Below are 22461 nucleotides of genomic sequence, written 5' to 3'. Positions count from 1 at the left end.
TTTCTGATGAAAATACAAAAATCTCTATACGCACGCCTTTAAGATTTGAGGAGTTCCCTCGATTCCTCATGGATCCCATCATCAGAACTCGAGCTTGACAAAAATGTGGCTTAAAAACTTAACTTGCTTAACAAACATAACGAAGAGGACAAATCGCCAAACGTGAACTATGCGTCGTTGAAGAGTTCTGTTCTGATCATTATCAGCAGTTCCACTTCATCAAATGTCACGTTTCTGAATGTATATGCTTGATTTGTTGATAAAAACACAAAAATCACTATATGTATGCCTTTAAGATTTGAGGAGTTCCCTCGATTCCTCATGGATCCCATCATCAGAACTGGGTTTTGACAAAAACGGGACCAATCTGTATGCATATACATCCAATCAAAAAAGAATTTTCAAAATCGCTCCAGTAATGACGGAGATATGGAGTAACAAACATAAAAAAAAAAATAAAAAAAAAAAAAAAGAACATACAACCGAATTGATAACCTCCTTCTTTGAGATTTGGAAGTCGGTTAAAAAAAAAAAAAACATACAACCGAATTGATAACCTCCTTCTTTGAGATTTGGAAGTCGGTTAAAAAGTATGAAGGAAGAGATAAGAAATGGAGTTTCAAGTAGTCTATTGAAAGAGTTAGGAGAGACTGAGCGCATCTTAAGTCAAGAGGCAGAGAATTCCAAAGTCGAACAGCTTGAAAAGTATAGGAATTATTATTTTAGAAGCGGAAGAGGGGACAGAAAGAATTATATTCTGGGCGGATCTAGAGAAACAGAGATAACTGAAGCGGTTTGTGAAATACTAGCGGGGAGTTGCAGGGTTAAAAAGAATAGACTATGTACCTACATAAAGTAAACGAAACTTTTACTACAAATAAGATAGCATAAATAAAAGACATCAACGCACTTTTAATATGTAGGTAGGTAGTTTTTTTTTTAAATATGTAGTTAAATGTAAGCCTGTTTACTTAAGATGACGTTCGGATGGCAAATGCAGCTGCATTACTGCGGCGATATTGACATTATTTATTTATTTATTTAATATTTAAACTATATTGGGAAAAATAAAAGAGTAGGTATGTACTTTCCGTACATAAAGGGTAACGAATGGAACCCCATTATAGTGAACACTAACTGTCCAACTAACAAGTTGTTCTATTTATTTAAAAATAAAAATGTTTAAAGTTGATAATGTCAGAATAACATGTTGTTAGTAAACTAATAAGGTAATAATTAATGAGCCTCCCTTCAATAATTAAGCACTCGATTATACTTACAATAAGTTCTTTAACTTTTTTGGCTTCGAGACTTGCAGTATTTTAAGTTTAGTTTGATATGTAAATATTCCGTGGGTTCCCTACGCGTTCAAGTTTGTTGTTGCAAGCAGAATATTTTTCATTATTATCAACCGAGTTTGTCTTTTGTAAGTTTAACCGTTATTAAGATAAAAAAACAAATGTGACGGTTCAACTAAAAGGTACCACGTTGTCGGTTGTCGATAATGTTGATTACAAATGCAATCTTTATGGAAATACCAAGTACCTTAATATTGACAAGCGACAATAAGTACCCTTTTGATAGAGAATGGCACAAATATGCTTTTATTGTATGGGTACCTTAATAATTCGTTTTACATTGTTGTATTATTGTAGCTTCAATAGAACCATACAAATTTAAATTTGTGTACCTTGTCTACCGGTTAGTTATATTATACGTTAATAGAGCCCAAAGACATACAGATAGCTGGCCGGACGGAAACACAATGATAGCTCAGAGAGGCTACCGCGAAAACCGAATATCGGAAATTGCGTGGGTCTTTTTCTTTTACTCCAATGAAGGCGTAATTAGAGTGACAGAAAAATGCCCGCAATTTGCGAAATTCGGTTTCCGCGGTAGCCCCTCAGTAATAGAGTTCCAGTTATCACCCTTCAGGGAGGTACACGCAATCCTAAACTATAACATAACGCAGCACCGTCAATAAAGTAAGACACATTTGAAATGTCACTCGAATTTACATAAAGGGGTGTTTCTGAATACAGGGCCTATTGGTGGAAGGAATAAATGTAATAATGCCTACTGTATAATATAATATCCAGTGCCATACAAACATACATATAGTGTGTCAAAGGTCTGTTTGATTTCAAACATAGATAGAGAGAATCATACTATCTTTGTCTAACACTAGTACTAGCACCCAAAAGAAAAGGATGAGTATAGTTTTTTTTTTGTTCCTATTTACTGACAAGATTTGGTTGACCCAGTATAGTATTAACGACTTCATCGTTTGGGCTTAGTTAAATGAACGACGATTTAACGATAAAATGATTCTGAATGAATTAAGTAGAGTACGTTTTAATATACCTAATCAGATTACAATATTTATGATTCGGCTCTACCAACTGGTCAAGTGATAAGCTTCTCGGCGGAATATTCTGATTACTGAGTGGCTTACATCTACCGCTTTATCAAAACACAGTTTTTTACAAATAAAGTGCTAATAGGTAGTAGGTACGATTCTGAGAAACTAAATCCTCTGGGTATTGTTATAATACCAGGAATGTAATTGGGGTCTCAGGTAGCAGTGAATACAAAAGCCGCATTTCAATAGTTCGCATTTTATTTTCGTTTTTTTATCATAATTGATCTAGAACCAAGCAAGTTCCCACTTGTTTTCACATGATACTTATTTCATGAAACTGGTTATCAGTTTCAAGAAATTCGGTTGTTTATCGATGTAGGTACATATTTACCTACTATGATTTCCGCCAGCGCTACAGATTATGGGTGCGGTTTACAAACTAGAGCGGAGACAATCGCCCCTGCTGTAAAGTCGAGTTCATTCTTCATTCAAAATTTAAATCTGGCGACTAGTGGGGAGAACGCCATAAGAATGGTATTCCGAAGAACCGCGGAGTGGCGAGACGGGTTGCGGGGCGAGGGGAGAGGGCGCACGCGGCGCCCGCGACGACCCGAGCGCTGTGGAAATTTCCGTTGGCCAAGCGCGACGCTCGCACGAATAAAACCGCGTGTACATTGCTAAACCGGTTTGCTAACGCGAGAATACGGTTCCAAGAAAGAATAACTTTCAGATTCGGTTATAGCAAATAAATAAAAAAAATCCGCCTTTCTTGTTTACAAATAAAGGAGACTTAACTAGTTAGAGATGCAAACACTTTAATTTTTTCTCCAAAGAGCTTTTTTGAAATGATGAAACGTGAAAAAGAAAATATCTGAAAAAAGACAAGTGTTGTCTACTGGTTTATTAGACAAATGTTTTAGTTTGGTTTGTCATCAATGTCAATATGTGTAAAGCGGGTTATGTCGGTGAGTAAGCGAGCGATTCGCGGCCGCGACCGCCTCCTCCGCTCTCACGCGCCGCGCAAGGCCGGCCGCCGCGCGCCGGCTGCCAGGCGCTCTCGTCTTCAAAAAACGTGCCCTGCGTGGTATGTAGCTTGAGGGAAACCTCTGCTGTCCTGTCCTATTATTTCTTTAGGGCAAGTGACAATTGAATTAATGTGGCTACAGCTAAACAGAACATAGGTTACTACATATTTTTATTGACCGAGCGTTAGCGAAAGTCTCCATTTAAACTTGGGCAAAAATGCTTTCGTATTTCTCGTGAAATTCTGTGAGCGTTCGATGACTAACAGTTTTTCTTGTCGAATTAGTTTTTGGAAAAGATTCAAAATGGCTGAGCCATTTCTTCAGTTTTAAGTTATGTTCGCGAGGTCTACAGTTCACAGGTTAATTTATTTTATTAATATATGGGTTGTCTTTAACTTACATGCAAAATACTTAAGAAAGGGACAGAGGTACCCCTCGTACCTCTCGCTCGGCACATTGTCCTCTTTCCTCTTTGCCGAGCGGATCGAAATTAAGCTTTAACTTAAAAGATATAGAGCACATTTTATTTATTGACTTCTTTGACAGTACTTGCTCCCCTTGTAAGAACTCCTTGGCGAACCACCGCGCCGCACCGCTCTTTTTGGCACACGAGTTTTTTAAACGAGTCTGCCATTTGAAACTTCCTTTCTTTGTAGACAGACACAACTGACCTTGCAAAGTTATTGCTGTTTATTATAGCCATTATCGCCATAATTAAACCATTGTGTTTCATGGTTTATGGTAATTTATCAAATGCCAAAAGTTTACAGAATACTATGCAAGGAGAAGAGGAAGAACCAACAAGAAGCTAAAATTGTTATAAACAACAATGAAGACCAAAAATGTACCTAATCAAAACTGCCACCATTTTAAGGTCTTCATCAGCTGTTCCATTTTACCAAATTGTTCTTAATATAAAACTATTAGTACAGCGGTTCAGAAAACGGAGTTTTTAAAAAGTCGTACCGCTTTTTTGGATCACAATCATCATTGGCCTTATAGCGTCTATTGCAGACGATTTATGGTGTAAAACCGGAGATATATCCTATTACACCGCCTGGGATGGAATTAAGGAAACGCAGGGATGCCCAGCACCTGCATTACCCTCTCGGCTTCACTGTCTTATCCCACAGGAAAGGCGAGCCAATACGTGTGGAGACAGGTCGGCTGCAGGAATCTGCCGCTTATTTCAGGTTGGACCCTACTCGCGCCTTACGGAAACTCCATTCCGGGTTTTATTTTAGAGTATCCTTCTCCTAGATGGATTTCAAACCAATGCTACAGGACCATTTCCCCTGTAACGAAATACCTTCTTGCTACTTTTGGATCACAATACAGCTGCCATAATTTTCATTAGCAATTAGCAATCTTGGTTGAGGCCTTTCTCGAGGAAAAAAACACGAACATAGGTCTAAACTAAACGGTGCTTTAATAATTTGTAACAAGTTATCCACAAAAGCTAAAATAGGTATGAAAATTACTGCTAAAATAGCTGGCAATATCATATCACGCTTACGTTCCTTGTATCATATCGGTTACTTTTAAAAAAAGTAAGTACCTATTTAAACTTAATTAAAATTAAATAACAAGGCTTTTTATTGTTTAATTAATGAAACAATCATCATGTCATCAATCACCTGATACATTACGGTCAGTGAGAGTGAGAGAAGAACACAACTTACTGGGCCTTAAGAGCTCGCTCGATTTCTCCAGAATCGTTAAATCCTGTAAGGATTACAAATAAGCAGAGTAACTAAGACCTTACTCTAATTCGGTGTAGCCGCCTTTGAGGAATTGGGTTGACTTGACATACTACTTAAGAGGCCTCGTCTAAGGTAAATAAATCTATCAATTTTACATTTTGGCTCTAAAATCGTTAACGGGCTCTTAAAAAACAATAATTGAATAATAACAATAATCTCAATCTCAACGAATCGAGAAGTTCTTTCTCCGTAATTTTCAGGTTGGTTTAAAATACCTAAAAGCAGCACAGCAGAACATTTAAAGAGGTCACCTATCGTTGGCTTGATTGGCATAATATGAATAATAATTGCCGACAGCTATTATTGTCATCTACGGACCACCTTTTAGCAACCCTGCTCTTCGCCGTGTGAATGAATTCCGCACGTGTATCGTACAATGTTTTAAATACAGCACATGGCGCTTTAAACTTTCGACATATGTAGGCACGGAAAGTGCTCATTCCCGAACTAGTAACACCATATTTACTGTAATAATTTACAGTACATATGGCGCTAATTTACCGCCCAAGTGCGGTAACTATAGTATGTCGAAAATTTTAAAGGACCATGAGTTGGTATGTCTGTAAAACGTTAATACTCGTCCCTTCGGTCGTGTTTTAATCTATCGCCGCTCGTTGCGAAATTTCCTATTTTTCGCTCTTGTATCGTAATGTACAGTACTGTAAGTTGTGTTTGTATCTGGCCGCTTAATAAGAGCATCATTAACTAAAATGAAAGGTATCTTTCTTCAGCTGTGTAGTTTATTATAGATTTTCCACAGACATAGTACCTACGAGGGGCGTTCAAAATATTCTCGGTATTGATATCTTACGACCTCTTCTAAAATTTCTTTCGTTACTGGCCGCTAAGGTTTATTCATTGACATTAAAAAAAAGTATAATTCGAACCGAGATAGTCTTTTGTTTTTCTGCAATTGCTGAACAAACATGAACATCCTGTGCGAATTGACAATGTTAACTAAATTAGAACATCGATGCGTGATAAAATTATTGACAAAACAGGGTAAAAATCAAAAAACCATAAAAGAGGAAATGGATTGTGTTTACCGTGAGTCTGCTCCTTCTTTATCTACCATTCAAAAGTGGTCAAGCGAGTTTAAACGCGGAAGGGAGAGTATTGAAGATGACCCTAGACCTGGCCGGCCTGTAGTAGCTACTTCACAAGAAAATATTGATAAAGTGGAAAAACTTATATTGGAAGATGGTCGAGTGAAGGTAAAATCTATAGCACAAGTAACCAATCTCTCTATTGGTACCGTACATGATATTATACATGACCATCTTAATATGTCAAAAGTAAGTGCAAGATGGGTTCCGCGAATGCTGACTCGGCTTCAAAAAGACATGCGTGTAGCTTGTTCCGATTTTATTGACCTGTGCGGTGAAAATCCTGATGAGGTGCTGCAAAGAATAGTTACTGGAGATGAAACCTGGGTTCATCATTATGACCCAGAGAGTAAACAAGAGTCCATGCAGTGGCACATTAAGGGTTCAGCTCATCCCAAGAAGTTCAAGGTCATCCCTTCAGCTGGCAAGGTCATGGCCACGATATTTTGGGATTGTGAAGGAGTATTACTAATCGATTATAAAGAAAAAGGTGTAAATATCACAGGACAGTACTACGCTAACATTCTACGTCAATTAAAGGATGTAATTAAAGAAAAGAGGCGAGGAAAGTTAACCAAAGGTATTCTGCTTCTGCATGACAACGCCCCCGTCCATACTGCTCATATTGCCAAGGCAGCTATTGTTGAATGCGGGTTTAAAACTGTTACTCACCCACCGTATAGTCCGGACTTAGCCCCCAGCGACTTCTTTTTGCTCCCCAATCTTAAAAAGGATCTGCGTGGAAATTAATTTTCTGACGATGAAGCATTGAAGGCGGCAGTGGAGGAGCATTTTTACACGAAAGATAAAAAATATTTTTACGAGGGATTAAAAAAAATAATTGATCGATCTTTTAAGTGTATGAACATAGGGGGGGAGTATATTGAAAAATAAAAATATCAAACTTTTCGTACTTGTTTGTTTTCATTCTCATACCGAGAATATTTTGAACACCCCTCGTAAGTACGGCAATAATGTTACCTGAACAATAACATACTCGTGGTCGTGTATCGCATGAACAATGCGCCACCCGACGCGCCGCCGCGACAGAATGGACACGTGAAGTGTAGTGTACCTGTGCAGCCGCCGACGGGTATCACGCGGTCGGTATAATTAACCACGCTCAATCACTCCTGCACTATTTAATTACAATTTACTTGATCTTTCAAGGATGGAACTACTTTATTAAATATACTTGGATTTAGATATAATTCATACTTAAGTATTTAGGGACATACCTAAAAGCATGTATTTTTAGTTAATTATATACCTAGTACTAGCGACCCGCCCCGACTTCGCACGGGTTACACAAAACCTTAACAAATTATACACCTAAACCTTCCTCAAGAATGACTGTATTGATTGATAGGTAGGGTGAAAACCGCATGAAAGTCCGTTCTATAGTTTTTGAGTTTATCGCGAACATACCATACATACACACAAACAGAGAGACGCGGCGGGGGACTTTGTTTTATTGGGATGGCCTTTAGTGTCGTACTATAATCACGTGACCAGTGTTGTCAGCATAGCAAAAACAATAAAATAGCACAGGCGCGCCCTCAAATCCCCCGACTCTTCTTTTTCCGCACAGACTCTACAAATGTTATACATACATACTTATATGTACATTGAGAAGCAGGCAGCCAACTTCCGGTTGATAATTAATTAATTGAATAAAAAATTATCACTCCAACAACTCAAAAAGTATGTAGGTACCAGGACTCGGAACCGGTTTTATTTAACCCAAAATAGCCCAGTATTTTTAATTATTTTATGCTCTTTACGTGGGACTAAATCATAGAGATAGAGATAGAGATCTTTATTTGCATTCCATAGAATAGATGTTACATACATGGACCATGTACATATTTAGGTAACAACTTCGTATTATTAGATTGTCCCATTAAGATGAAATAATAAACCAAGGAACGAAATAATACCGGTATTTGGTATGAAGAAAATACCGGTTCCGAGCCTTGGTAGGTACCTCCTGAATTCTTAATGTACCTTATTTCATACAGACGTTTCATTTCGCATCAAGTTTTGTTTAGAAGAATACATTATAATATGTATAACTAGCGAACCGCCCAGGCTTCGCACGGGTTAACAAATAATACATAAACCTTCCTCTTGAATCACTCTATCTATTAAAAAAAACCGCATCAAAATCCGTTGCTCAGTTTTAAAGATATACATACAGACAGACAGACATAGGGAAGCGACTTTGTGTTATACTATGTAGTGGTGTAGGTATGTATGCTCGTTTTCTCCTCCGGTCCAAGACGATTGAAGACCATATTGGATATTGGTACTAAAATGGTAAGTATCTAATAAATATACATGTGCTCTATCCGCAAGCTAAAATTAATTTTTCTACTCGTCGACTGCAATGCTTGAATTAAGACTTCGTATACCAAAGTGAAATCGCATACTTTTTTACTATGGGAACCCAACTCAACTATAATATTCATTTCGATACTGTTTAGGCAACTATAATATTCATTTCGATACAGTTTAGTCAACTATAATGAAATTGACCAATCGAAAGCGCGGAGCAAGTACCAGGGCCTCATGACTCTCATGAGTTACGAGAAGGTGTCGTTGACCAACCGGCCGGGGGCGCGGGGCGCGGGGGCCGGGTCGCGTACGAGTATGAAGGTATCGCGGCTGCTCGCGCATCTTAGCTGTATACTTTGGTTTTTTTACCTACATATATGATTCTTCTACTAGTTTTAAGTATTTTTTTGTTGACTCGTAGAAAAAGTATTGTATACAATAGTGATATAATCAAGCTTTTCAATCTCGTACCTTCCTTAGGCAACTCAGCAAGCTTCGTTGCCTAAACACGGTACTCGACTGAAAAGCTCTCCATTATATCACGATTGTATAAAATACTATTAATACCCATTATAATCCTATTCCTATCTATGATAGTTTTTATTTTTACTCTTCGGAGGACTTTTCTTTTTTTCGTAATTCGTATTGCTACTCTATCTCCTGGATTATAAATATTCATGCACAGATACATATGTCGAGCACTTTTTTGATTTTGAGGTAGAAAACGATCCGCAATTTCGTAACTGTACGTAAATATAGTCTTTTCAGTGCAGTTTTACAAGCTTTTATTTAACTTGCTCTTAGTATTTGATGTTATTTTGTTAGTGTGGGTCAAATCTTGGAAGATAAATTTGACCCACTTCCCTATTAACGATTGCAATTGCGATTTTGCATATAATACGTCTAAATCTGATGAATGAATGCAATATTATGTTGACATGGAGCTGATCTGATGATGGAGACAGGAGATGGCCATGGAAACTCAGTGATAAAACAACGCAAACCAATTGTGTTTGGGGTGGTTAGAATTGTCTAGACGAATATTAGTCGCCTGTGGAAACAGTGGTAAGAAAAGTGAAGTCAGCGATAAAAGCTTGTGACAAAAACTTATTTTTAACCGACTTCCAAATCTAAAAGGAGGAGGTTATCAATTCGGTTGTATGTTTTTTTTTATTTTTATTTTTTTTATTTATTTTATTTTTTTTTTATTTTTTTTTATGTTTGTTACTCCATATCTCCGTCATTGCTGGACCGATTTTGAAATTTTTTTTTTTGATTGTAAGTATATGCATACAGATTGGTCCCGTTTTTGTCAAAACCCAGTTCTGATGATGGGATCCATGAGGAATCGAGGGAACTCCTCAAATCTTAAAGGCATACATATAGTGATTTTTGTGTTTTTATCAACAAATCAAGCATATACATTCAAAAACGTAACATTTGATGAAGTGGAACTGCTGATGATGATCAGAACAGAACTCTTCAACGACGCATAGTTCATGTTTGGCGATTTGTCCTCTTCGTTATGTCTGTTAAGCAAGTTAAGTTTTTAAGCCACATTTTTGTCAAGCTCGAGTTCTGATGATGAGATCCATAAGGAATCGAGGGAACTCCTCAAATCTTAAAGGCATACATATAGTGATTGTTGTGTTTTAATCAACAAATCAAGCATATACATTTAAAAAGTAACATTTGAGGAAGTGTACTGCTGATGATGACCAGAACGAAACTCTTTAACGACGCATAGCTCGCGTTTGGCGATTTTTTCTTTTCGTTATGTTTGTTAAGCAAGTTAGGTTTTTAAGCCATATTTATGTCAAGCTCAAGTTCTGAACATGGGATCCATGAGAAATCGAGGGAACTCCTCAAATCTTAAAGGCACACGTATAGAATTTTCTGTATTTTCATCATAAAATAAAGCATTAACATTAAAAACTGTCGCATTTGATGAACTGGAACTGCTGATGATGATCAGAACAGAACTCTTCAACGACGCATAGTACATGTTTGGTGATTTCGAATTTTGATTTTGACTTGGACTGGGACCCGGACTCGGATCCAGATCCGGACTCGTACCCGGATCCGGTTCGGACCCGGACCCGGACCTGGACTCGGATTCGGACTCGGACCTGGACTAGACCCGGACTCGGACCCGGACTCGGACACAGACCCGGACCTTGACCAGGAAAACCACTATGATACCTAAACTAAATAAACCACTATGATTACCTACCATAAAATGTAGGTATAAAGTATGATGAGGCCAAACCCCTCCCGCTCAAATCCCCGTACACCGCACCGCATGCGCCGTTAAGTGGGTTAGGTTAGGTTTTAACTGCTATCCTCACAGAACCGAACAAAAGTGGGTTAGGTTAGGTTAGAACTGCGAGCCTTACAGACACGAAATGCTTCCTTTTCTACATAGCGCACCATCTACAATAATCTTTCACCGGGCCGCATAGAAGTCGGTTTTTTTTTCTTAAAAATTATTGAACTACAATTTCTAAGTAAGAAGGTTTGACAACGAACAAATTTTGCATCATCATAGTCGCAGATACGTAGGTATTTTCATTATACGTGTTCAGAACAAAAACAATGTTCAGGGGGTCGATTTTTGAATTTCTATCGCTCGATTTCGTCACTCGAAAATCGGTGGAAAACCGTAAAATGCTGATTTTTGAAATACGAGCGATAGAAATTTAGAATCTAGTGGTATCGACCACTCGATTTCATTCTATGTATTAGTAGAATTTAAATGCCTAGTAGTTGAGATATTATTGAATGAAATGCACGAAATCGAGTGGTCGAAATTCAAAAATCGGCCCCCAGTATGACATTTATTTAGTATTAAACTCATAGGTAGCTGTATTCGTGAAACATGAGAAATTTCACTACTACGCCGCGGCATGCTGAGCTATTTGTGTTGCGCGTTGGTTAGGTAGGTAGTGTAGGTACATCACATGCAGGTATCTAGTTTATGATGGATCGCCAAAATGGATATTGTTGAACATGTGATCATTAAAGTAAACATTGGGTCGTACTCATAGTAGTATAGTATAAACATACCTAGTTGGCACCTAACAAAATTTTATCCAATTTACCAATCTTTATAGTTCTTGCTGAAAACACAGTCTATAGATTTTTATATAAACATTATAATATATTATATCTATATTTTTTAAGTTACAATTTTTTAAACAAAGAAAATGATATATATTTCATAATATACATGATGTAGGTATATTAGTATTACCTATCAAGCTATTAGTAAACTCTCTGTCGGGTTTTTATTTTAATCCAGATACATGTTAAAAAACCGGCCAAGTGCGAGTCGGACTCGCGCACGGAGGGTTCCGCACCATCAACAAAAAATAGAGCAAAACAAGCAAAAAAAACCGGCCAAGTGCGAGTCGGACTCGCGCACGGAGGGTTCCGCACCATCAGCAAAAAATAGAGGAAAACAAGCAAAAAAACGGTCACCCATCCAAGTACTGACCCCGCCCGACGTTGCTTAACTTCGGTCAAAAATCACGTTTGTTGTATGGGAGCCCCACTTAAATCTTTATTTTATTCTGTTTTTAGTATTTGTTGTTATAGCGGCAACAGAAATACATCATCTGTGAAAATTTCAACTGTCTAGCTATCACGGTTCGTGAGATACAGCCTGGTGACAGACGGACGGACGGACGGACGGACAGCGGAGTCTTAGTAATAGGGTCCCGTTTTTACCCTTTGGGTACGGAACCCTAAAAAGGAGTTTCCCAAAATACGGCTCCGGGCCGCGTCAGACCCGGGAGAGCCTTTCGAAGAAGGAAGAAGAAAGTAAGAGAGCCAAGTTTATCTAAGATGCACTGTGGATTGTGGTCCTCGAATAAAAAAGTTTGGAAACCTTGATATTTTTATTTTGATAATGTTGAATTGTTGAGTGGGAAGTTTTAAAATAATCGTCAGAAGTTTCAAACTACTTAGGTCTCGGTAAAGGTTTGAAAGTAGGTAATAGGTAAGTACATATATGTATAAAATACAATGGATAATTATTGCTAAATTGATTTACTGTTATACCTAGTTATTCTATGAATTCATTTTATTGTGGTGTAAGCGCTGCTTACATACCTACGTACGTCGTACCTAAAACGGTCGACCCAATGTTGTTCCGCACTTTCTAGTAACATTAAGACCCAAAAAAGAAGGAAATATTTAATACTATGTAGGCATGTAATATGTATAACATAACGTAATTCCTGATAAATTGCTAGAAAACAATGTGATGCAAGTAAATGCCTAGCCTTTATAACACGTGTGACCTGACGTAACTTTGTCAAGACAATAATTTACTGTTTTACGATTATTGTAAAAATTAATCAGTAAGTATTGATTGTAATTTAGAATTGTGCTATAATAAAATTGCACCTACTCGAATGGCAGTTATACAGTGTAGGTATGTATAGTCATAAATTAGTTAAGAGCATGAGTAATCAAACTGATAATTGAAAGTAGATACCTGCTTTGAAATGTTTAGTAAGCGCAAAGTAGACCACGGTACTTTATTTTTGTGAAAAATTAATACCATATTATGAGACACTCATTACTTATAGTAGGTACATACATGGCCCATAATCTGTAGACATTGCCCAACAATCGCTTAGCATGGTTTGAAAACTGCCTGTTATTAAGTGTTTAGTGTAGGTAGGTAGGTACCTTTGTAAATATACAAGGCAAATGTCCCAGTAATGGTACCTAACCTACTCGCACTGCCCCACTATTTAGCAAACGGGATGAATAATAACAAGGTGGCAATTATTGGAATTAGGGCTTCAAATATTGGGACGTTCACCTTATCTTTATGGTTCTTTCAACGTTAAGTACCATAACCAAGTAGAGGTAAGGTCAAGTGAGGTAAATGCAACTATGGGGTTATTGCGTCTCTCCGTTCTTTCTCGAATACGATTGGTCGAAACGCCCTCTATTATACTAGTAATAAAGCCTGAGCTACTTGGAAATGAAACGTTGCATAGTAGAGGGCGTTTCGACCAATCGTATTCGAGAAAGAACGGAGAGACGCAATAACCCCATAGTTGCATTTACCTCACTTGACCTTATGAGAATTTTGAAAATTACACTCGGTACCTAGGTTCTTACGTACATACCCACAGCACAGGAATCCCGTGTCCTATTTATATTTCTACTTACAGTTCATAACTAAATACAATAAATATTATAGTTTATATGCCAACGTAATCGAATCAGTAGAGTACGTCAGCGTTACAGTACGCAAGAAATACATTATTTTCCGCTTACGGCTGTAGTTTCAAATCACATTCAAGGAAAAATCACGCGCTGTTAGGTTTTAATTATTCGTGTAATGTAAAGTAATTAAGTAAAATTATACTAAATATACGGTTAATATTTTTTCTGATTTAGTGCCCGATTTGCCTAGTAAAATCGGGCTCACTATAATATATAGTTACTCATTTAATTTTCAATAGAGTTCAAAACTCTCAGTTTTACCCGAGTGAGTGTAATTATTTTACTGCCATTGTTCAAAATCATATTACAATGTACCTTGGCAAACTTATTTTACTAAATAATTATCGCAAAGCTGTTGACTGTGCTTATTGCTAACTGGTTATGATTAGTGCAAAATTTTGTAGGTATGAAGGTACGGTCAGCCAAGAAAGTGGTCTACCACTTTTCGACTCAATCAAAATATCAAAATCAATGATAGAGTCGAAAAGTGGTAGACCACTTTCTTGGCTGACTGTACCTACTGATTTTACAGGTTCCATGATAAATTGATTTATATGGGTGTTTTACAAACAATAAACATTGTTTTAAAAAACCAAAGAGAAAAAAAATCTTAATTCGCAATTAACAAACTTATACATAACTCTTACCTTGAATACTGCAGGAGCTAACGGTATAGCGGCTTGATTGTGGAGATGTTTTTTCGACATTTTCGTTCCTTTGACGTCGTCTTCTATTTGAAAGTGATGTTGCAATCTTCACGATCTCTCATAAATCCCTATGTACGAAGAATATGAAATTACTGCAACCGTGAGCTGTTTCAACAATTTCGCGTGTCTACCATTCCGAGCTTTGTTTGTTAAAGTGCAAATTTAAAGGTTTAAAACTGTGCTCGAGATTTCAATATGAATATTCGAGACTTTCACTTGAAATAAAAGTAAAGTTACTGGAAATAAAAAGTTAGAGAATAAACGCGGTGGCAACGTCGTGCCAGTGTTGCGTACAGATCGGCAATGAATGGAGGGGCGCGCCGTTCGTCTGAGCGCGCCAAGTGGAATGAGTCGTGTTGAACTGTTGGCGGCGACCGCGGCGCGGAGCCCAACCACGCGCCGAGCGCCGAACGCCGACCGCCGTACTCCGAACGTCGAACGCCGAGCGCCTACCGCGGCGGCGGCGGCCCATCGCAGTCGTCGACATCCCCTTACAATACAACCTAGCCCACACAACACAACACGCACCATACGTGGCTATAGCCTTGTAAAACTTGTATTAAATTTTAGGTAAGCCTGTATTCCGCGGCAACGCTAAGCTCCGAAGGCACGTACTGAGACTACTACTTATGTCGCCAATACAACACACGCTCGATAATGGGTTGTAGGTAGGTACACCGACTGCATGCAATGCACTCAGCGAAATGGGGTGGCGTAAACACCCCTGTGAGACTTAAAATCCCTTTTCGCCTTTTTTTTTTTTTTTTTTTAATCTAATTTTTATTGAGGCTTTGAACACTCTAGGTGAACATGTCAGCCAGGTCAGCCTCATGCTTTTCGCCTTTAGAGACAGTTTAGTGGAAATGTACCTACAGGAGGCGTTCTATTTTACAATCGACCATCATTGCCTTCTAGTAATGTTTAGTTAATTCATACGGTATATTTAAACAATTATTTACTTACTCGGATAACATAAATGGAACTAGAAAAAGAGGGTAACCAAAAATACTCAGAAAAACATTTTTTTTTAAGAAACAAAGGTACCTCCGTAATAGGAAAAACCTCGAAATCTCTGGAACAGTCCTGAAGTTTGGTATGTATGTTAATTAAAGGCCCTTAGGGTTCCGTACCCAAGGGTAAAAAACGGGACCCTATTACTAAGACTTCGCTGTCCGTCCGTCCGTCCGTCTGTCACCAGGCTGTATCTCATGAACCGCGATAGCTAGACAGTTGAAATTTTCACAAATGATGTATCTCTGTTGCCGCTATAACAACAAATACTAAAAATAAAATAAAATAAATATTTAAGGGTGGCTCCCATACAACAAACACGATTTTTTTGCTCTTTTTTTTGTTGATGGTGCGGAACCCTCCGTGCGCGAGTCCGGCTCGCACTTGGCCCGTTTTTTTCATGTCCACACCATTTGATATTTGGTGACCTCGAGGAACATGAATCTAGTATACCTAACGGATCTGTAATGAGCGGTGGGGGGAATGACCGAACGGGATAGTCATGTTCATGTAGGTATCTTTCAGTAAAAGATGTTTGTCTTTGTGCAACTTTATTTCCTCTTCTTCCAATTTTCATATGAAGATAATGTCACCTGGAAGAGTATAATAAACGCTAAATGTGGATTTAGCAAGTGATTTCTATAAAAATATATTTTTCAGCACACCAGCTCGGAAAGGCTTACTTTGCACTTCAAAAACTGATAGCAAAATTGCGTTTTATTCACATGTGAGGCAAAGTAATCAAATGCAAATTTTGAGTTGTTTTCTTATGTTTGCTGCTAGAATTTACTTTTAAATGATGATTTTGGATGATAATTATTCATTTGGATTTGATTTGGTTTGATATTTTACATTTAATATTTGCTTCGGGTTGGTGTGGTGAAAAATTTTGTGTTTCACTTGGGGGAAAATTTTGTTTAACCCTCGTGCTTGAAACCCTCGCAACGCTCAAGTTTCCGTTTTTCGAACCACTCGCTACGCTCGTGGATTCAATTATGGGATCTTTCGCTCGGCTATCAATATTAGCACGAGCGGTTAAACAACAACTTTGCCCCCTTGTAAAACAAATAACTATTTTTCCGCAGGTTTATATTTTATATGCGTCGTGTGGAATTTAATAGGCTTCAATGTTGCCTTACATAATATTTTCATAGATAACGTAGATTCAGAGTAAAACGCGAATTTCTTCAAGATGGTACACATTTTCCAAGATGGCGGCAGTTCCTCGAGGTCCCCAAATGTCAAATGGTGTAGATGTCGTAGTCAGATCGTATAATCCGCCGTATTACATTACGGCTAGCCGTTTTCTAAAACAGGGGCGTTTTGAAATGCGGCGGTTCGACGATTAGCCGGATTGTCATTGCGATACGTTCTTCAATAAGGCGGCCCACGTTTAGCCGCATCGTAATACTATTTAGATTGTAGAGTGACCAGCTCTTTCGGTCGCCTACGTAACCGGAGTTTGACAATGTTTGCAATTTAATTTATTTTTACCATGGTCCCAGCGCACTACATGTGTTTCTTTTTCAAATCATTTCCTTCACAACTTAAATAGACGGAGCCCCGCTTTGCGGGGCTCCTATTTCTGGGCGGTTTGCCCTTCGGGCATCTGAAGCTACCTAACGAACCTAACCTACTTACCTACCTTCGCTTTTTTCCCCAAAGTGTACCTAATGTTTTCACGGACGTCTCACTAAATCAATTGGTAGGTAGGTTAGGTTCGTTAGGTAGCTTCAGATGCCCGAAGGGCAAACCGCCCAGAAATAGGAGCCCCGCGACGCGGTGCCGGTGCTCCGTCTAGTTATGTTGCGAAGGAAATGTTTTTTGAAAAGAAACAGTCCGACGAACCCCAGATTTGATGGACACCCCAGCGTTTTTCATAGTTTGTTGTTGTTATGTCAGGCAGCGCCACGAGTGTTAAAAATGGGAACTAAAAACTGTCAAAGCGGCGGCTAATGACTCGCTGTATTACATTACGGCTAGCCGTGTTGAAGAACGTATGGCGCCGAATACATTCCGGCGGATTTTCATTCAGCCGCATTCAATCCGGCTAATCGTCGAACCGCCGCATTTCAAAACGCCCCTGTTTTTGAAAACGGCTAGCCGTAATGTAATACGGCGGATTATACGATCCGACTGCGACATAGACATAAAAACCGGCCAAGTGCGAGTCGGACTCGCGCACGGAGGGTTCCGCACCATCAACAAAAAATAGAGCAAAACAAGCAAACAAACGGTCACCCATCCAAGTATACTGACCCCGCCCGACGTTGCTTAACTTCGGTCAAAAATCACGTTTGTTGTATAGGAGCTAGGAGCCCCACTTAAATCTTTATTTTATTCTGTTTTTAGTATTTGTTGTTATAGCGGCAACAGAAATACATCATCTGTGAAAATTTCAACTGTCTAGCTATCACGGTTCGTGAGATACAGCCTGGTGACAGACGGACGGACGGACGGACAGCGGAGTCTTAGTAATAGGGTCCCGTTTTTACCCTTTGGGTACTTACCCTTTGGGTACGGAACCCTAAAAAGGGCTTTCAGGACTGTTATATAGGTACAGAGATTTCAAGGTTTGTCCTATTACGATTGTACTAATAAGTATTAAGCTGCTCGAAAATAACACAATGTCTATTTCATAGGCAAAAATAAGCAGTAGGTAGAGTATATATAGTACACCTATAAACGCAAACAGCAATAATATTTTGATGTTGCCCTTGTTATATCAAAGTGCTACCATGAGTGCGATGGAAACTTCCAAAAGCCAGACAGGCAAATCCTTCTGTGTCGCCTCCATAAAATCCAAACATTAGCATGCAAACATTGACGCCAAGTTTCATGAGTAACGTTTGCCATAAAAACACCGGGTTGCACTCAGAGAGTGCCGGCAGAAGTGAAAACTCAATGACTAGTGCAAAATGCACTATGTATAATTGAGGTTAACGCCATCTAGCGTTAGCGTTAATTACTTGAAACCCCTAAGCACATCACTGTTAGTACTCGAGTTATATTAATACCAGTTAGAGCGAAACTCACTAGATGGCATTTAAATCAATAAAGAAAAATTCAATGACATTACATGTAACAGATTTTCATATAATGTCATTGAGTTTTTCTTTATTGATTTAAATGCCATCTAAATGAGTGGCCATCTAAATCTTACGGTCACGTGATCGTCTTACGCTGTCTCGAGTTTAACATTTTTTCCCCACCTCAAAAAGTGCACAGCGTCGCTAAAGAAGTTTTCACTTCAAAATTACGTATACTTTTATTTTATATAACTATACTATACTATACTATACGTATACTATACTATACGTATACTTTTATATTTTTTTATTCACATATTATACTAGAAGAAAAAGAGGCTAGCAGCCTAAAATCAACATACGTATTTGCCTAAAATCAAGTAGGTATTACAGGTACATCCTGGTGCTACGAGACGAGCAAAGTGTGAACAACCTTCATAATAACTTGGCGGACGCACTTCCCTGTTTGTAGATGTCGTTACTGAAACAAAAGGCATACAGGTCATTAATCATTGGAATTATGAGTGTTATGCTATAAAATGAATGAATACTGTTCACCCTCGAAATTCAAGTTAGCGTTGCGATGTATGTATGTATACAGGATGGCCCATTTAGATCGGTCAGTATGGGAAAGTCTGAAACTATAAGACATACGAAGATCTGTTCTTAGGAACCATGTCATCGATTTTAATAACAAGAAAAACTGCATCCATACATTAAAAAAAAAACCTGTACTCAAAATAATAAAAAGGCGGTGGTCATTTCGAACACTTACTAAAATAAGTTAAAAAATATGAAAACAATTCATTTTATTCATTTTAGACACCATGTTTCATAGTAAAATTTACTGCTTAAGACCTACACAATCGATATCTAAATAGAAATAGTTTTAGTTTTATTTTTCAAAACGTCTGGGTTCGATTCGCGAGCTGAGTACAGGTTTTTTTTTAATGTATGAATGCAGTTTTTCTTGTTATTAAAATCGATGACATGGTTCCTAAGAACAGATCTTCGTATGTCTTATAGTTTCAGACCAGGGATGTTGCGAATATCCGCATCCGCATCCGCAACCGCGGAACTTCCGCATTATTTTCAACATCCGCATCCGCATCCGCATCCGCATAAAATCGATGAGGATTTAATGCGGATGCGGATGTGGAACAGGTCGGTACAGGAACGTCTTAGCATCGGCGTAAGTGCTAGACTGCTAACTGCTAAGGTAATTTAGTCATTAACCAAAAAAACCTATTAGAAATGAGCAGTCAAGCGTGAGTGGGACTTAATGTACGGAACCCTTGGAACGCGAGTCCGACTCGCACTTGGCCGGTTTTTTGAAATAAGAATTACTAAACTGTAATATTTGACGTTTTTTATGGTACTATCTTGACATCCGCATCCGCGGATGTGAGCCTTTAAAAATCCGCATCCGCATCCGCATCCGCGGATGTCAAAAAATCGGCATCCGCAACATCCCTGTTTCAGACTTTCCCATACTGACCGATCTTAATGGGCCACCCTGTATATATATCGATTTGTTTAATCATCAATAGGTATCCCTGGATGATTATAGAAAATTGGAATATATTGCAAAATACTACCGGTATTTAGAAGCAATTTTCATATAATTAGCTTTTGTGCATAATTTGTTAAAAAATTTTATAGTACTTTATTTATTTATTTTTCTGTGATTTTTTCTTTCGAGCTTTCTGTCGAGCTAAAGTACAAACTCAGGATTCGAATCGATATACGAGGGGTATTCAAAATATTCTCGGTATGAGAATGAAAACAAACAAGTACGAAAAGTTTGATATTTTTATTTTTCAATGTACTCCCCCCCTATGTTCATACACTTAAAAGATCGATCAATTATTTTTTTTAATCCTGCATAAAAATATTTTTTATCTTTGGTGTAAAAATGCTCCTCCACTGCCGCCTTCAATGCTTCATCATCGGAAAATTTATTTCCACGCAGATCCTTTTTAAGATTGGGGAACAAAAAGAAGTCGCTGGGGGCTAAGTCCGGACTATACGGTGGGTGAGTAACAGTTTCAAACCCACATTCAACAATAGCTGCCTTGGCAATATGAGCAGTATGGACGGGGGCGTTGTCATGCAGAAGCATAACACCTTTGGTTAACTTTCCTCGCCTCTTTTCTTTGCTTGCATCCTTTAATTGACGTAGAATGTTAGCGTAGTACTGTCCTGTGATATTTACACCTTTTTCTTTATAATCGATCAGTAATACTCCTTCACAATCCCAAAATATCGTGGCCATGACCTTGCCAGCTAAAGGGATGACCTTGAACTTCTTGGGATGAGCTGAACCCTTAATGTGCCACTGCATGGACTCTTGTTTACTCTCTGGGTCATAATGATGAACCCAGGTTTCATCTCCAGTAACTATTCTTTGCAGCACCTCATCAGGATTTTCACCGCACAGGTCAATAAAATCGGAACAACAAGCTACACGCATGTCTTTTTGAAGCCGAGTCAGCATTCGCGGAACCCATCTTGCACTTACTTTTGACATATTAAGATGGTCATGGATAATATCATGTACGGTACCAATAGAGAGATTGGTTACTTGTGCTATAGATTTTACCTTCACTCGACCATCTTCCAATATAAGTTTTTCCACTTTATCAATATTTTCTTGTGAAGTAGCTACTACGGCCGGCCAGGTCTAGGGTCGTCTTCAACACTCTCCCTTCCACGTTTAAACTCGCTTGACCACTTTTGAATGGTAGATAAAGAAGGAGCAGACTCACGGTAAACACAATCCATTTCCTCTTTTATGGTTTTTTGATTTTTACCATGTTTTGTCAAGAATTTTATCACGCATCGATGTTCTAATTTAGTTAACATTGTCAATTCCCACATGATGTTCATGTTTGTTCAGCAATTGCAGAAAAACAAAAGAACATCTCGGTTCGAATTATACTTTTTTTTAATGTCAATGAATAAACCTTAGCGGCCAGTAACGAAAGAAATTTTAGAAGAGGTTGTAAGATATCAATACCGAGAATATTTTGAACGCCCCTCGTAGCTCGAGAAAGGCCTCAAGGTTGCTAATTACTCAAATTTATGACAGCCGTAGGTACTGTGATCCGACAAAGCGCTACGACGTTAAACTCCGTTTTCTGAAACTACTGCACCTAACGATGGTCATACTGACGGATTTCGTATGGGGTATGAAAATCGTGAGAATAATATACCTACCCCTGGGTCCATACGTTTCGTCTACAGTGCGTTTTTTTGGTGTATATATTCGATTTTTTTTCGCGGATATGTGGTCAGTCCCATGGGGAAATTTGTTTAGTATGGCCATTTTAACAAGAGTGCCCAGTATTATACACTACCTATATATTTGTATCTACCTGTATATTCAGGTAGGTAATTATGCATACCTGCTTAGTGGAAACAATGATGATATTATGACGCGATATTATACTTTTATGTACCTACAACGAGGAAATGTCGCCAGCATCCTTGGTACAATGCCTCAAGGGCCTATTTTAGATTTAAGCTAGTTTTTAATTTCTTCTAGTAATACCACTGTACCTATATATCTTGTTTGTAAATAATCAAATAAAGTATAATACCTATATATATGACTTCTAGGTTTGATAGCAAAATCTAGCTGAAAAGACGTAACTTGACAATGGGGTATTATATACCTTTTAAGGAATGCTGTAAATTGATATGTCATGCGATTTTTGAGTAACTTGCGAAACAATGAACAAACGAATAAACACCTCGCTCTTCGCATTGTGCTAATACATATAGGTAGGTGATACTAGTTTATTTTACTAGAGCAAATGTTGTGATAAGTGCGGACTATTTTTCGAAAAGTTGGTAAGCCTTCAAGGTTTAT

At 38.2% G+C, this 22461-nt stretch overlaps 1 protein-coding gene across 1 annotated transcript in view; it reads right to left on the bottom strand.

Moving 5' to 3' along the window:
* LOC134661174 (proton-coupled amino acid transporter-like protein CG1139) overlaps positions 1–14890 on the bottom strand; it is a 58701-nt gene extending 43811 nt beyond the window's left edge. Inside the window, exon 1 of the mRNA XM_063517135.1 lies at positions 14488–14890. Within this exon, the coding sequence (XP_063373205.1) occupies positions 14488–14547 (60 nt within the window). The 5' untranslated portion in view covers positions 14548–14890. The remainder of the gene's footprint in view (positions 1–14487) is intronic.
* Between the last annotated feature and the right edge of the window lie 7571 nt (positions 14891–22461).

Source organism: Cydia amplana, chromosome Z (genome assembly GCF_948474715.1).
Source record: "Cydia amplana chromosome Z, ilCydAmpl1.1, whole genome shotgun sequence".
NCBI classification, from domain to species: Eukaryota; Metazoa; Arthropoda; class Insecta; order Lepidoptera; family Tortricidae; genus Cydia; species Cydia amplana.
This window is presented reverse-complemented; position numbering and strand designations above follow the sequence as displayed.